Here is a 15,864-nt window from a genome sequence, read left to right on the forward strand (position 1 = left end):
CAGAGTTGTGTAGCACAGCAGCAGGATGTGGGTCGGGACGTGCTTGGTTTAGATTTGGCTACGCAGTTTGCGGGTTGCGGGTTTTACTATACGGAGGGTGTGGTTGGTTGCAGCCATTTCGGAGTTGCTCGGTGTCGATAAGCGACGAGACAGAGAGAGGTTCCAGAACGCGGTCTACAATGCTGGACTCTACAAGAAGATCCTGGCTTCCTATTGGCTGCTGTTCCTTTTCCCGCAGCCTCTACGGAGCTTTGGCTGGTGGCAGAGGCACTTTTCTCCTTGCCATTCTTCAGCCTGGTAATTCCTTCAAACCGTATGGTTGGTTTGCAGCTCGTCTTTTTGTTGGCTTACTATGAGCCGCACACCGCGACCCGTCTGTCTGCACTCCTGCCAACGGTTGCACCGCTACAAAATACGGCCTACGCACCTCCTCCCAACAAAAAAAAGCAATGGCGAAATGTTGGCTCTGAGTTTGGTACGGCACCTGCAGGACCACGGTTCTGTAGCACTGGTGGAACAATCTTTGGATCGAGCCAGAATCTGGTACAACGCTCCAGTACGGTGCAAACAGCTTATCTGACTGTATGGCACAGCTACCAATCCTACATTCCTTGCAGCACACGTGACAGCGCTCAAAATTGTGCTAATATTGTTGAACCCAATCTTGACCTCAACCACTCCGTACTTACTTCGCTTCCTGTCTGGTCACGTGAATATCTTCAATTCTGTCCATCTACCCAACGTCGTTAGAGCCGTCAGCCTCTTGCTCTGTGCTCAGCTTTATCGGCCGATAAGGCAATGCTGGCACTGTCCTCGAGCCCCATATTCTTCTGTTGAGTGTCGCAAGCTCGCTTGTTGCTTTCCAACACTTTCTGTGTGTGTCAATTTGCTCTTACGAAGTATGTGTATGTGTAGCTATTTAGTATGTATTAGCCATGTCGCATGTGTTTCTAGCATGTGTCGTAGCAATCTATTTACCGGGCAAGGCCAACACATTCTTGGCTTGCTTTGGGAACTCTCGCACTAGTATCTCGCACTTGACCTCGCGACACAAGTCCTTCTTCTTGCTGAAAGGAACCTTCTGCAACAACTCTAGTCCTGTAGATCTCTCCAAGGCTTCCACGGGCACCTGGTATTTGGTCAAGTCGTCGGTGTTATCGATGCGCTCGTTGGGTAACACAAAGGCTCCGACACTGATCCGGTCGTCACCGTTGTTCTCCCCCACAATCAACTTGAAGAAGTGGGTCGGTACGGCAACATTTGGCGGAGACCCAATAACCTCGTAGGTGACTCTGTACTTTCCGTCGTCACATCTCTTTGGCAAGAATAATGGCCCCGTCATTATACGCACATTGTCGTATCTGTTAGTCAATCTACGTGCAAAGTCTTCGAAGTGTGCCCAGTAGTCTCTGTTGAATCCATCGCCCACCTGTGGAGACATGTTGGTCAAGTAGAACGTTTCATCCATAGCAACTTGGCTGAACTTAGCGTCAGCTGCTGGAGCCTGGTGTCCCCTATCGTAGCCACTTCTGAAGAAGTCTCTCAATCTGCTTCTGAACTTGGCCGGAATAGCTTCATCTTCCTTGAAGACGGAATTCTTCCGGTCTACTCCGCTGCCCCTTTGCACTGACTCCTTGGTAATATGCTCTACGACCCAGTATGGGTTTCTAGTCTGTCTATTGTAGCAACTGACAAATTCACTTCTGTTTTGTAAATCGTGAATAGGGCCAGGAAAGCCGTATTTGAAGAACTGACTTGGCTTCACAAGTTCAGGATTGAATAATGCCTTGTCTGGAGCCCCGTTGCCTCCATTTACTATTGCTGGAAGATTCTTGGAATCTGTTTTGCTTTCAGTAGCAACATCAGCTGGAGTTGAAGAACGGCCCCAGAAAAACGAGGCCACGCCCACAGTTCCTAATCCCAAGGTATTAACAAGAACTTTACTCATCTTGCAACAAACTGCTGAGAAATAGTCTGTTCTGTTTCTGTGATCTGTACTTTTAAGTGAATGTTAAAAGTTACGATTGAACCGGAAAATTTATTATCACCATCGCGCGTTTGAAAATATTTCCCCAGTATTTTGTTTGGTTGCGAAATGAATATACGGGAAGAATTGAGTTTTAGGCTGCACCACATCAAAGAACGGCTCAAGCTAATAGTTTTTAATGGTTGAGAACATGAGAACATTCGTTGTATGAAACAGAAAATCTTGATTTTCTGTTAGTCGGCAATGCCAATTCTAGAAGCATGCCTATGTCTGATTATGTTACTAGCTTTGGCTCGAAGTGTCGCTCACTTGCCTACTTATTTTATATTCTAATTCGCGAACATTCTAGTTTGTTTCGTTTCAAGTCTTTCTCTTTCCAGATACTTCTCTTCAAATTAAAATCTTTAGTTTCATGTTAACCAATAGAATGAGGAATATGTTTCTTATAATTTATGAAATTGAGAACAAACTTTAATCTATAATTCTAGTCCATACATATTTTTGAAAATTCCCAGCTACAAGGAGAACCCATAACGACAAAGTGCTCCTTCTTTGATTCTTGTATTTTAGAAGTGACGTAATGGGTATTTCCACATAATTTGTCTCAAAATCGGTAATATTATGTAATTTTGTAGCGGATTCTCGGATTTCCTCCGAAGTCAATGGCACGATAACTTTGATTCATGCCTCACAAGCCGTGGCCCCAACCCATAGGTGGTTATCTAACAAAGTGGTGCCGTTTGTTATCACAATAGAATGGATATCTAACACTTGCGCATTTTCACGCCTCATTTGCAAATCTTACATGCTCCAACAGTTTCAAGATGGTCTTGGTTTACCTAACCAAGTTGCAAATCTCGACCCTGAAACTGCAAGGTGCTTGCAAGCATTTACGAATTCGAGATATGTGGCTGGTCATGATGTTCACCGACGTTGACGTTACCGGCATTCGAAAATTTTGGTGACTTCATTCCAAATTTGATGTGGCATTCAAAAGTCATAAGGGGCCAGCATTTTAATTATTTTCAACTGGCTTCTGACACATTCATGACAAGCAATTTCAGGACAATATTCCAGACGTCATATTTCGCAATTCTCTTTTTAAGTCTACCAACGAAGGGGGTACGCTTCGGATAATTCCTCTGAAAATAGCCCCTATATGCATTGCTCCTTGATTCCACCTTCTGGGTCCAAATTCCGAGCATCATTGAGTCTAATTTCAAGTTGGGTCCGGCTGGAAATCAGTTGTGCATTTCCGTAAATTTTATAGGAATAAGCCCGTACAGAAAAAAACCAGAGTTCAAGAAATTTCCAACAATATACCAAGAAATTACAACCGAAGAAAACTGTCAAAAATGAGTAGACTTGGTGTAGTGGCCTTTTGTGCTAACACATAACCCATTCCACTATCATATAACCCATCCAACCTACCATACTGAGACAGCCTACACTATTCGGCATCCTAATTAGCCGAAGCATTTCACCTGCATGTGTAAGGGGAACCTGCATCAACAGACATACAAAAGGCTTCAGCGGATATCGTTTTGGAGCCATTCACGAATGGCATCAGTTTCCACAATTGAATGTGAATGAGATAATTCAAGTCGTCTTCTCAATCGTAATTACTACCGTAGATAACGAAAATTGCAAGTCACACCAACTGCAGATCTGCAACTTGATCCGGCATTGTTTCACAATATTTGTTACATTGAAGCGCAACTAACGCATTAGGACATTGTTCCATGATTAAAGATGAAATCACGTACGGCTCCATTATCCGCTGATTTTCCCGGCATTTCGTCTTCTGATCTTGTTTGACACAGTACAGTAAACATCAACCTAGAAACATCTACCTTGGCATGGGATCAATTTGAGGATTGGGTTTCGATTGCAAAATCAAACCTTGACCTTTTGCTTGCCAGCTTTTACAATTACCTAATCAAACATATATTTTCTGCGGCTTATCAGGATTCCAAAGCACATTTGCAACCAGTCTAAAAATACGGAGGCTTGTGCGATTGTAGTTAGGTAAGGTCATTCCAGCCCAATTGTATCAAGGGCTCGGTGGTCAAGATCGCTAGACCTTAAATTCTTGATAAAAACACATGTACAAAAATTAAATACATCTCACAGTCAAAGTATTTTTTTTTTAGTCGAATCCACAGCTTCTGATACACTCTTTAGCCATTTATCTGAAATACTACTGTTGCATGCCGATTTAGTATACCCAAAAATTGATAGCCATGGAATCCAAACTGCCTTTCTGGACTATATAAACTGGTTGGAAACCCCAGAAAAACCATCAGCATTTGTTAAAAACCCATCAAGAAACTAAAAGTTTATAGATCTAAAGAAAAAGATGGTTTCTGTTCTTTCTTTCACTCGCCAAGTGTTCCTTACCCTTGCTCTTTCATTGTTGGTTAACGGTTTGGTTGTTCCTTCTAATGAAGACTCAGTTGCTCTCGATAAGAGAAGTCCTGGTTTCCTTAAGCTTGACTTCACAGTTGCTAGAGGTCAAGGTAAAGAATCATTGAACTTGACCAGTACAAATAAGCCATACTTCGTTTACCATGAAAAGTCGAAGAGAGCTACTGGTGAACCTGAAGTTACCTTGATTAACGAAAAGACTTTCTACGCTACTGACTTGGAAATAGGTTCTAACAAGCAAGCTGTTACTACCCTCATTGACACTGGTTCTTCCGATTTGTGGGTCGTTGATAAGTCTGCAAAATGTCAAGTGACTGAAACCGGACAGAGCTCAACCTACTGTTACGAATACGGTGTTTACGATCACACCAAGTCTTCTAGCTACCATAGCTTAGGAAGCAAGTTCTCGATTGAGTATGTTGACGGTACTAGTTCTACTGGTACTTGGGTCAAGGATGATGTATACTTTGCTGGAACCACCACTGGTGTTACACAGCTCCAATTTGGTGATGTTACCACCACTTCTTCTGGTTTTGGTGTTTTAGGTATTGGTTACGAGGCTAACGAAAGTACCAACACTGAGTACCCTAACTTGCCCGTCTTGTTGAAGACCCAGGGTGTCATTGCCAAGACCGCCTACTCGTTGTACTTGGCCCAAGAGGATGCTACCTCTGGGTCAGTCATCTTTGGTGGTATCGACCAGGCTAAATACCTGGGTTCGTTGATAACCTTGCCAGTTACAAGCTCGAGAGAATTGGCTATCCATTTGGGATCTGTTGCTATTAATGGTAAGACCATATCTGCCAACCTTAACCCAGTGTTGGACTCAGGTACTACTTTGACTTATTTGCCTACTAAGATTGTGGCCAGTATTGCCAGTGCCTTGAGTGGTACCGCCGATTCTAGTGTTGGTTACATCATTAACTGTAACCAACCAAGTAACAAATACTTAACTTTCAACTTTGATAGCGGTGCCACCATTAACGTCCCACTCTCTGAATTGGCTATTGATTTATACCTCACAAACGGTCAGAAGTACCAATACTGTGCTTTAGGTGTATTCGCTACCAGCAGTACCCCAATTTTGGGTGACAACTTCTTGAGAAGTGCCTATGTTGCCTACGATCTTGATGACAACACTATCTCCCTTGCCCAAGTGAAGTACACCACGGCTGAAAACATTGTTCCATTTTAAGCTACTGAACTAGGTTCTGTTGTCTGGTACAACTTTTGATTTTGTTTTGTTTCTTGCCCAAATAAAAAAGTGAAAAAGTACCTTTTCCCTATTATATATTTGTTGCTGTTTCTGGTTGTTTAAACTTTCTACTTCAATATACATTTTATTTTTCATTTCGTTTTGAAGGAAACTCTGATTATTAATCGGCCTTCTTTTTTTTCAACCCTGTTTTGAAACTAACTAAGATCTTGATTAACGCTATGGCCAAAATAGAAGTGACAGGCCCAAGGAGGGGCAAGAAGACCGCCATCTTATGTTCATTTGGAAAGTACGCTTGCTGGACCATTTCTTTGTCAAAGAAGGCTCTGTCAGAAATCGTTAAAGCCTTTGATGATATGGTCATGGAATTATGGTAGTTTTGTTTTTGGTTAATTTCGCTAATGGCCAACTTAACCAATTCGATAGACTTCAAGACATGTTCTTTAGTTTCATCTGGAATAGATATTTCATTCAATGAAACTGTGAGCTTGACAAGAGAATGTAAGTTTTCCAATGTTTTTTTCAAATTTTTAAATAAGGTCAATCTTGTCAAGGTATCGACTCTCATAGAGGGTGACTTGGGAAACGTGGCCAAGCCAAGTAACTGGAAAAGCTGAGAGGTAAAAATTTCCAATATTGGGATCAATTCCAACTCAGTAATGTTGACATCATATCCTTCAAGAATCGGCTTTTCCTTATTGAAAATGTATACACCACCCCATTGCTTCACCAAAAAGGCACCGTTATCCAAGTGGTCAATCACCCAAGGCTTGTTTTCGTAATTAGATTCTGGGAAGTAGACCAAGAAGTTAATAGAAGGATCCATATCATGTGTGTTCAAATTCCAGTCACCAAAGTTGATGAAAGTTGACAAATCTGATTCCTTCAAAATGTAAGCATTTTTCTTCTCGTCAAACACCACAGGTTTTTCAGTCTTAGAGTAGTACTGAACCTGAGTGCTGATAGAGAAGTTGGTGTAGTGGGTCAATTTGTTTAAGAATGGTTTCATTTGCTTGAGAGCAGTCTCAATATCCCACTTGACAGTTCTACCATTTTCTACAAGTAGAGAAAAGACTAAATTGTAGTTCGGTGAATATGGAACAACAATGTTTTTATCCAACTCTTTGGCCCTATTGTTGATAATAGACACTAATTCAGATATTTCCTCTTTGAAAACCATGTCTACAAGTACTGAAGACAAAACCTGGTCCACCAACTTAGAGTCTATCCAATTCTGCGACACTTTCAACGTAGTTTCCTTTGAAAATGGAGACATATCAACAGCATCGTCTCCATTTTCATTTTCATCTTGAACAAGTTTCACGACATAGTCAATTTCCGGATCAATGCCAGGTGTGATTTTTTTCAAGTCGAGCGACCAAAAATTAGCAAGTTCTGGATACTTGGAGTTGACAAATTGGTTCAACTTCTCCTGAGAATCAGGAATAAAGACGTCTAACGTGGTCGGTATGTCTAAATAGACGGGGATTTTGAACAGAATGTCGTTGTGTAATGTGCTGGCCAAACTTGTGATTTCATCTACCGGCAAGTCTGCTCTGTATATGGCTGTTGTAAATTGCAAAACTGGATAACCTAAGCCCAATACTGTGAGTGCTACAATAAACACAATGAGACGTCTGATATATGCAATTGTGTCTGACTCAGGAACTTCCTGGTTTTGAACCTTGAGGCCATTTTCACTCTCCGTCTCAGTCATGCTTCCTCAACGAATAGAGGAAAGAAAAGGAACAAGCAAATGAATATAGACTCTTCTGGTATATTTGATATTTGGTACTGTTGTTATGTCGCGGTGTCGCGTCAGATCAAATCTGATGTGGTGAACAAGGAATGACAATGTCGCGAAAAATTCATACTCTATGGAGCCCATGTCTTAACTATGTCCCTTAACTATGAGACCTAATTCACTATTTTATTCCAAAGACGAATCTGAATATTTCCATATATTAACTATTTATGGGATTATATATGTCTGGCACATTCATACACATCTTTTCTCACGAGCATTGGCATGTTTAAGAAAGATCCCCAGCCAAAAGCCTCGGCCAATATCAAGTCTTCCGAGAGAAGAAAACTTCTACAGAATATTTGCAATGTCTATGGTCTAGTACAAGATGAGCTAGCAAAAGAAGCCACGGTAGCACTTTTGCCAAACAACACCAAACAGGCTGCCTTTAAGAGTGTCCAAGGCTATAGCGGTACAATATACTCGGACGACAACGAAACACCTACGTGGTTCAAGTCTCGAGACTCCCAAATCTATCCATCATTGTTCACAGTATGGAAATGTCCTTACCTTCTTCCCACTGTGAAAACCCATCCCCATGTCATTGGTGTTTTGGAGGGGGGCGCTGATTTGATGTTGCCTGGAACAATACCGCCTTTTGATAAACGCTGTGTGAAGGGAGTCGTAGTTGGAGTTGTTGATAGTGCCAACCCTACTGTGATCAAAGCTATTGGTAGATGTAAACTAAACTTGACACAGTTCGACACAGTAGTCGGAAGAACAGGAGTTGCCGTAGAAATTCTCCACCATATAGACGACGAACTTTACAAGCTTAACAAGTTTGTCGACATTGACATTCCGGAAGAACTAGACACCAAAATACCGTTGAAGGAAGCTGAATCTGAACTAGCTCCAGAGAATGAAGACAATGAAGAAATCGCACAAGAAAATAAAGACGAAATAGTCCCAGAACCTAAGGAAACAGCTGTAAGTCAAGGTACTCAATCGTATAATATAGATGACGTGGCTGAACAAGTTAGTCTGCTTACGGTAGAAGAAGTAGACAATTTCTTTACCAGATCATTGTTACAGACAATAAAACTAGAAGACATTGAATTGCCTATCATTTCCTCCACCTTCATGTCTCTCTACATATACAAAAATCTCCCCGTGATAGACAGCAGCTACTGCAACATCAAAAGGACCTCCTGGAAAAAAACTTCCAAGTTCTTGAAGGCCATGGTGAAGTTGAAATACTTGGATGTTAAAGGAAAGGACGAAGACTTGACTATTATCAAGTTGCTTGACAAGAAGAATCCTCTTGTGGAGAACTTTGTACCCCACAAGACCATGGGAAAGTTGAACAGCGCAAGTCAAGGTCCTACCCAATCAAAGAAAGCAAATGAATTGTCTGTGGTGTCGCTTTATAAACCTACAAACAAGTCGCGAATGTTCTTCAATAAGGTAGACCAAGTGTTCAACAATTACTTCACCTCGTCTGAACTCCGCTCGTTATTGGAGAAGTATATCAAACTGGAGAATCTTCTGAATCCTAAGAACCCGAAGACAATTGTTTTGGACGACAATCTTCTTTCAATCACTGGCGGAGAACGAGTTAGCCCCAGAGATCAAGTGTTTAAGGCGTTCTTAGCCAATTTCTCTCCTCACTACCAAATAAATGAACCAGGAGCATCTGGTAAGAAGGGAGAAGTCAAGAGAGGTCAACCACCCAAGATACTTATCATAACCGAGATGAAGATTGGTAGAAAGGTCATTACCAGAGTGTCTAATTTCGAAGACTTTTACATCAAGCCTCACCTCTTGTCCGAAGAACTCAAGGTGAAATGCTCAGGTTCAAGCACTATTGGACCATATGTGCAAAATCCGAAGATAACCGAGGTTACTGTCCAGGGTCCACATGGAAAGTTGATTATTGAGATGCTCAAAGAGAAGGGAGTACCAGTGACTTGCATTGAATTTCAGGACAAGGTGAAAAAGGGCAAGAAACGTTAGTAATTAGAATAGTTTTGTAATCTACGAATGTCAACTAGTCTTTAGTACTCTTAAGTATGCTTGAATACTGAGTCAAATAATAATGATGAAGTATAATAATAATAATAATAATAGTAATATCCTATAATACATAAGAACCCGATATGAATGCAAACAAAGAAGTAAAGCTAATAAAACAAGTTATGAAAGTAAAATGCTAAATGAACAAGATGTAATCATAGAAACCGTTCTAGATCACAATCTCAATAATGTTCTGGTTGGAACCGGCTGTAACGAAAGCCGATTTCGTCTGGGGGTTGACATTGAGCTTTTGAGCAGGAATGTTACCCGGGTATATGTGAGCGTTCTTACACTGGCTGATATTTATGTAGCTCAAGGGCGAGCAACCACTCAACAATGCGTCAACACCAGCTCTGGTAACTCTAACACAGCCTTTAAGGATGAGCTTTTCGAGGCTTCTTAGATGCAAGGAGATTGCAACTAACGATGAATCACTTACTGCAGAACCACAGAACGAAAGATCAAGCTCGCGAATGTTAGGACATCCCAAACACAAGACTTCGATTGCGATATCAGAAAGAGCACAGCAAAAGTTCAAGTCAAGGATCTCCAAGTTGGTAGCAGAGTTAGCAATGGAGATAATTGACTTGTCGGTGAGGAAAGTGCAGTCCTTCAACGACAACTTCTTCAAATTTGGAAACGACTTGTAAGTCCAGTACTGGAACCCTCTGTCAGTGATAGCGGTACATCTGGTAAGATCCAAGCTTTCCAAACGTTGACTGGCGTGGTTGGCAATATGTTGCATCACATTGTCAGTAAGATGTTTGCAATAGCCTATGTTTAGGATCTTCAAGCTTTTGCACCCGATCTGATCCAAGTCGTGGTCGATCTCGGGGCTACTACCGTTAATATTCTGCTGCTGAGAAAGTTCTTCCTTTATAGCAGAAGAGTCCCAGCCGAGCAATCTTTCCAACACAATATCTCTGACCTTTCTACAGTTGGATAAGTCAATCTCTTCTAAATAGCCACCAACACTGGGAACTGTTAAATCCATAATAGCCATGGCGCTCACTTCCCAGTTCGACTTCATCTTCAACACTTTAATGTTTCCTGAAATACCAATCTCGTTAACCATGTAGCTGAAGCCTTCATCGGTGATGTGAAAGCAGTTTGAGATATTGATCTGCTGAGGTCTGGTTCCTACGAAGTCGGTGATGGAAATAAGTGCCTGGTCGTCTATAGAAGTATTCCATGGAGTCAAATCCAAATTGGTACACAAATTGGAGGCTACACTCAACAACTGCCTCCAACGTCTACTGATGATCCTCAACTTCATCAATTCCGGCAATGACAAGAACTCGAACACTCGTAAGAGGATCCTATCTGGAAGAGGGCCATTGTTGCTCAAGATGGACGATCTTCTTCTTCCAGTGCCACTGATACTGGCCAATCTGATTCTCTTATTGTGTGGCATGTACTGGAAAGCATTTCTGTTGCTGGTACTGTTTGCAAACTGGAAGTTCTGGAAATAATTTACAGATGGTACTACTGGATTCAACAGAGGTAACTCCAATGACATTGGATCAGTCTCATCGTTCAAAAAACTGTTAGAAACTGACTTTCTCTTTCTCGAAAAAGGTTCATCAGCAAATGAAGTGTTTCTTGTGCTAGTGGACATCTTTGCATCGCTGGAAATGGGAGAGACAGAAGGTGACTGGGCATCGGCATAGGAAATAGGAGATATCGAACGAGATACTCTTCCTGATAACACCTTGGCCTTTGTATCACCAAATGTCCAATTGGAAGCAAAAATAGGTGATACTCCTACACGTTGAGACTGAGGGTGTTGCAAGTTTGGCTGAGAAGAAGGTGACTTCTCAGGTGAAGATTTCTCAGAAGTATCATGAGAAGACTCTTCCTCATCACTACGGTCTTTATCTTGCTTATGGATGATATAATCAATGGACAATCTCGTCTTGTTATCGTGCTCGCTTCCTTTGGAATTGATGCTATTGTTGAGTTTGTTTCTTTCCTCCGCAGTTTTACGCATATCGTCTACGATGAAGGGGTACTTTTCGCACAAGTCCTCCAACTTGTCGCTTTTGACCACCATCAATTCTACTGTGGAGATGGATCTGATGCTGGCACTACGAACACAATCCAGGTGCTTGTCGTTGAGAAACGAAAGGAATGACATTTCGCCAAAGTAACTTCCAGAACTCAAACGGGCCAAGATACGCTCAATATGAGCTCCTTCCTGGTTACGAGAGTAGTCTATGACTTCCACTTCGCCGTTAATGATGAAGTAGATATCAGAATTGGTGTCACCTTTGTGGATGATGTATTCAAAGGCATTGAAATTGATGGGCTCGACGCCAAGAGCCAACTGATGGATGATGGTGGAAGGAAGATTCTGGAAAATCGGCAAGTTCTTTATGAAGTCCTGAATCGATATGGTAGCGTCTACATTATGATTGTTAGCAAGATTTGGTGGAGTGTTGATGCCCAGAGGTAACAATGGTGAAGCAAGCGAAGGAGAAGGACTAGTGGAGATGGGAGGGAGAGAGGGGCCAGGAATCGCGGAAGTTTGAGTAGCTAAGGCACTCGCATTGATTCCATTTCTTATCGGAGGCAAGCTCGGAGCCGATTCAATCATCTTGTTGGAGATCAAGTTTGGAAGATCGTATTTGTTCTTCTTATCTTGCATGGCTAAACGTTCCTGAGCTTCATCTCTGATTCTTCTCTCTATCAAAGGGTAGTGTTTTAGTACAGTATTTAAGGCATCGCTAGTTAAAACTCCTACCAATACTTTAGTACGGGCTACGACAGTTGCAGTACGGGGTCTGTTGAACAAGATTCCGATCTCACCAAAGAAGCTACCGGCTGCTAGCTCGGCATAAATAGACTCTCCATCAGTGGATGTAACGCTTACGGTTCCCTTTAAGATCCAGTACATTGACTTGGAAGGGTCTCCTTTCTTGATTATGTATTCTTGAGGATGGTATTGCATGAGTGTCAATTTGGACGCTACTTTAGTGTGGAAAGACTTTGGAGCCTTATTGAACAAAGGAAACGTCTGGAGTCTGTTGAAGAAGTCAGGAGGCACATTTCCGTTCGCATTATTAGAATTTTTTGTATTGTCAGTGTTGCTGGAGTTATTATTGTCGTCGTCTTCGTCGTACTGGAAGTTGTTATAGTCGAACTCATCGAGTGGTGAGCGCAAGTCTGGCGAGGCAGTATGGATGTGTCGTATTCTGTTGGGGGAGCCGTTCTTGGTGTTTGAAACTGAGTGCGATTTTGGTACGGCTGCCACGGCACTCTGAACCTGCGACTTTAATGTAGTAGAAGCTGGAGGTTGTGACAGGCCGTTGGAAGACGAGGATGGAGATGAGAGCGGCGACGGTGTGGGAGGCGCAAACTTGGGATTTCGATGTGGATTTGTGTGGTTGCTGGTGCTCTTCATGGCCAGCGTTGTGTATTGATAATTGTTTAGTATGAGATTTAGCGTGAAATTGTATGGGAAATTGTGAGAACTAGCGAGAAATAGTGAGGGTTATAGTGGGAACGATAGTGGAAGATTCTGAGACGTGTGACTTCTGGCAAGCGGAAATTTCGCGATATATGGTACTAGCTGGTTGTATATAGTAGTATAGGGCAGTATGAGCTAATGGTAAGAGCTCTGTGGGGGTGTATGATGGCCGTGCCGAGGTATGGATAAGAAGATAGTGATGCTTTTTTCAGATAGTTTTTCTAATATTCTGATTATATTTGTGTGTCGCACTGAGACAGAAAGGGTTTTTAGACAGGTTGCTGTTTTAGGCAATGTAGGGAGAGGGGGAAGCGGAAAGCTCTGGTAACTATTGGCTAGCTTTGATCGCTTAGCTGAGATGGGTGTGAGAATTACGTTGGCCGTGGTGCTGGCAATGCTGATTCAGTATTGGTCGCTGGCGATTTGTAGCAATTTGTAAATTTTGTACTTTCTTTTTGTATCCTAATCTCTTTTATCTTTGTATCTTCTTGAGCTCGCTCAAAAATACTATGACGCAATCAAATAGGGGTCTGCTACACAACAGAGCCTCGAATCAGTTTGAACAGTTGTATATCAGCTAGATCAACCTATCTACAACTACAACAGCAATCGCAACTAACAAGAAGAAGAGTAACGAAAAATTCTATCGATCCAACCCGATGCAAAGCGTGGTGGAGATTCGGTCCTGCTAGAAAAAATTGCAAATACGCCTACATACGAATTCCAAGCAAAATACCCGAAAGCCCGCAGAAAAAAATCATAGGAAATGCTGAAAATATCATCTATTTTTCCGGAGCTATCAGCACAGAAGTGCCAAAAAAAGACGTTTTGACTTGGTTCAGACTTACAAATCACGTTTGTCAGCGATGAAGGGTCCATGCACAGCTTATGCCTCAAATTTCAAAGAGGGCTTATGGTGGCCAGCCAATTGGAGCCTGATTTCTCTACCAGTGAAGTGGCCTGGTGCTTCCCCATTATTTTTGTAACCCGCTCTTCATGCACCATTAACTGTAGTGAATTGCTTTTTTCAACTTGTTCCTGCAGGTGAAATTGTTCTTCGACATACAATCTGGCAGAAGAAGCCTGCCAGGCGGATTCTTGTTTCTTTTCCGAAGTGCATCACGTGATAATGTACAATTCCTCCACCAAGCCCAACCCCACCGGTACATTTCCAGACCATCATCGGATATATTCCTCTGGCATCCAGCCGAACTCGTTGACGAAGCGAAAGTTGGGGCCTACCCTGTTTGAGTTCTTATGCTCGATTCTTTGTGCCGACCCCTATCTTGCGCCATTGTTACATTGCATTCTCAGGTTGCACTGTATTAGGCGAGATGAGATCGCTACAAGACTTGGCCCAGTAGTATTTGTTGTGCTGCAGGACTCTTGCGATACCTTGGCATCGCCCATTGAGCGGGTTTATGAGGAGTAGCACGATCATTTTGTAGATTCGGAGTTATACATTTCTGGTTGTACAGATTGTGTATCACGTTATACGTCAGGTGACTTAATTTTGGCTGCGACTCTTTTAATCCACTTTGTTAAGGTGAGCCAGTGAGCACTAGTACGAGAGGTATTAAGAATTCGAACTTGGAAGAGTGTAAATTTCTCAAGATAGAACACAATTTGACATTATAAGTTCATGTATCGTCCAATTCTTTTGTTCTTTTCTCTATTTTGCCGGCTTTTCTGCTACTATCTACCTCCATTCCTCTTGCACAACCATTTGGTCGTGTGCGAGCCAATATACACGACCAAAATTTTTCAACTTTTTCAGCTTAACTATGACCTCCTACTCTTTTGATCCAACAGCACCATGTTGAGCACGGTAACAAAAAGCAGGAGCGTGGCTACGTGTGTGCGTGGCTTCGCATCCTCGGCAATTGCCTACAAGCCCAAAGATGCCCAACAGGAAGCCAAAAGGAAATTGAGACGAGAACAAGCTGTGAAGCAGAGAAACAAACAGGCTCCAGAATCACATCCCTTATATATGACCGTGCCGCAGGCAATGAGATATTTGAGAGCTGCTGAAGTAGGTCAACCAGCTAAGAAGACAACTGTCTCCATTCTTATGACCGTTCTTCCAGAAAGAGGATCCAAGCCTTTGGCAGGTTCCGTTTATTTCCCCAAACCTATTAAGGAGAGTCATGTGATGATATTCAGTTTACAAGATGAAAAAGTTAAAATAGCCAAAGAGTTGGGTGCTACCCATGTTGGAGGGTTGGACCTCATTGAGTCTATAAGCAAGGGTGAGATCAAATTGGACAAAATCACGCATGCATTTGCAACCCCAGAGATCGTCAAAGACTTACGAGCTATAGCCAGACAGATTGGACCTAAAGGGTTGATGCCAGCAGCAAAAAAGGGCACTGTCTCTGAGGATATCGAGAGTTTGATGCAGCTGAGTGTAGGTGCGTATCCTTTCAAGCAAAAGGAACAACATTTATCTATTCCAATTGGCAGATGTGACTTCAGCGACGAAGAGATCATCAAGAACTTGAAGGCTGCTTCAGAGGCCATCTACGGCTTGCAACCTCCAGGAACTAGAAAGCCAAACTTGATTGGCCAGACGTGTTTGAGCTCGACTTTGGGGCCATCTCTTGTCATCAACTTCAAGAAGACTTGAAGAATAGCACATAGAACATCATATCATGTACATACATACTACGCATTGTAATGAATACTGTAGGAAAGTAGAATATTTCGACTAGGAAACTTAGAAGAGCACTGCTGGCAACAAGTAGAAGCGAAATGAAATTGCAAACTGCCAAACGACTGATTTTGTGAGATCTTTAGCAATGATATTGATATTTAAATTTGTTGTCTCCGGCTGTTACTCTTAAAACACTATTTTCCCAGCTTTCGTTTTTTTCACGCCGCACATACTAAACAAAATATTTGCAAACAAACAACCCTGTCAAAGTTCTGATCTCTATATTTTAGCCAAA

At 42.1% G+C, this 15,864-nt stretch overlaps 6 protein-coding genes across 6 annotated transcripts; 3 read left to right on the plus strand and 3 right to left on the minus strand. All coding sequences in view use genetic code 12, as the record gives it.

The window, feature by feature from the left end:
- Nucleotides 1-885: 885 nt before the first annotated feature.
- PNU1 (Mitochondrial nuclease) lies at nt 886-1,952 on the minus strand. The gene has a single exon (XM_001386328.1). It carries the CDS (start codon nt 1,946-1,948, stop codon nt 971-973), a length of 978 nt encoding a protein of 325 aa, XP_001386365.1. The 5' UTR covers nt 1,949-1,952; the 3' UTR covers nt 886-970.
- A 2,394-nt stretch (nt 1,953-4,346) lies between these two features.
- Nucleotides 4,347-5,609, plus strand: PICST_63754 (predicted protein; the record flags this gene model as incomplete). The annotated part of the gene is made up of 2 exons (XM_001386150.1): nt 4,347-4,413; nt 4,438-5,609. The coding sequence occupies 2 exons, from the start codon at nt 4,347-4,349 to the stop codon at nt 5,607-5,609; spliced, it is 1,239 nt and encodes a 412-aa protein (XP_001386187.2).
- Nucleotides 5,610-5,790: 181 nt separating this feature from the next.
- Nucleotides 5,791-7,347, minus strand: GPI17 (Glycosyl Phosphatidyl Inositol 17; the record flags this gene model as incomplete). Its single annotated transcript, XM_001386329.1, has 1 exon — nt 5,791-7,347. One exon carries the CDS (start codon nt 7,345-7,347, stop codon nt 5,791-5,793), a length of 1,557 nt encoding a protein of 518 aa, XP_001386366.2.
- A 312-nt stretch (nt 7,348-7,659) lies between these two features.
- On the plus strand, nt 7,660-9,387 carry PICST_49944 (predicted protein; the record flags this gene model as incomplete). The annotated part of the gene is made up of 1 exon (XM_001386151.1): nt 7,660-9,387. The coding sequence occupies one exon, from the start codon at nt 7,660-7,662 to the stop codon at nt 9,385-9,387; it is 1,728 nt and encodes a 575-aa protein (XP_001386188.2).
- Nucleotides 9,388-9,616: 229 nt separating this feature from the next.
- FBX1 (Leucine rich repeat protein, contains F-box) lies at nt 9,617-12,529 on the minus strand (the record flags this gene model as incomplete). The annotated part of the gene is made up of 4 exons (XM_001386330.1): nt 9,617-10,935; nt 10,993-11,101; nt 11,210-11,850; nt 11,992-12,529. Coding segments are annotated over 4 exons (2,607 nt in total), but the record flags the coding sequence as incomplete, so codon positions are not given.
- A 2,203-nt stretch (nt 12,530-14,732) lies between these two features.
- On the plus strand, nt 14,733-15,542 carry PICST_33547 (predicted protein; the record flags this gene model as incomplete). The annotated part of the gene is made up of 1 exon (XM_001386152.1): nt 14,733-15,542. One exon carries the CDS (start codon nt 14,733-14,735, stop codon nt 15,540-15,542), a length of 810 nt encoding a protein of 269 aa, XP_001386189.2.
- Between the last annotated feature and the right edge of the window lie 322 nt (nt 15,543-15,864).

This window comes from Scheffersomyces stipitis, chromosome 7, assembly GCF_000209165.1.
Source record: "Scheffersomyces stipitis CBS 6054 chromosome 7, complete sequence".
NCBI classification, from domain to species: domain Eukaryota; kingdom Fungi; phylum Ascomycota; class Pichiomycetes; order Serinales; family Debaryomycetaceae; genus Scheffersomyces; species Scheffersomyces stipitis.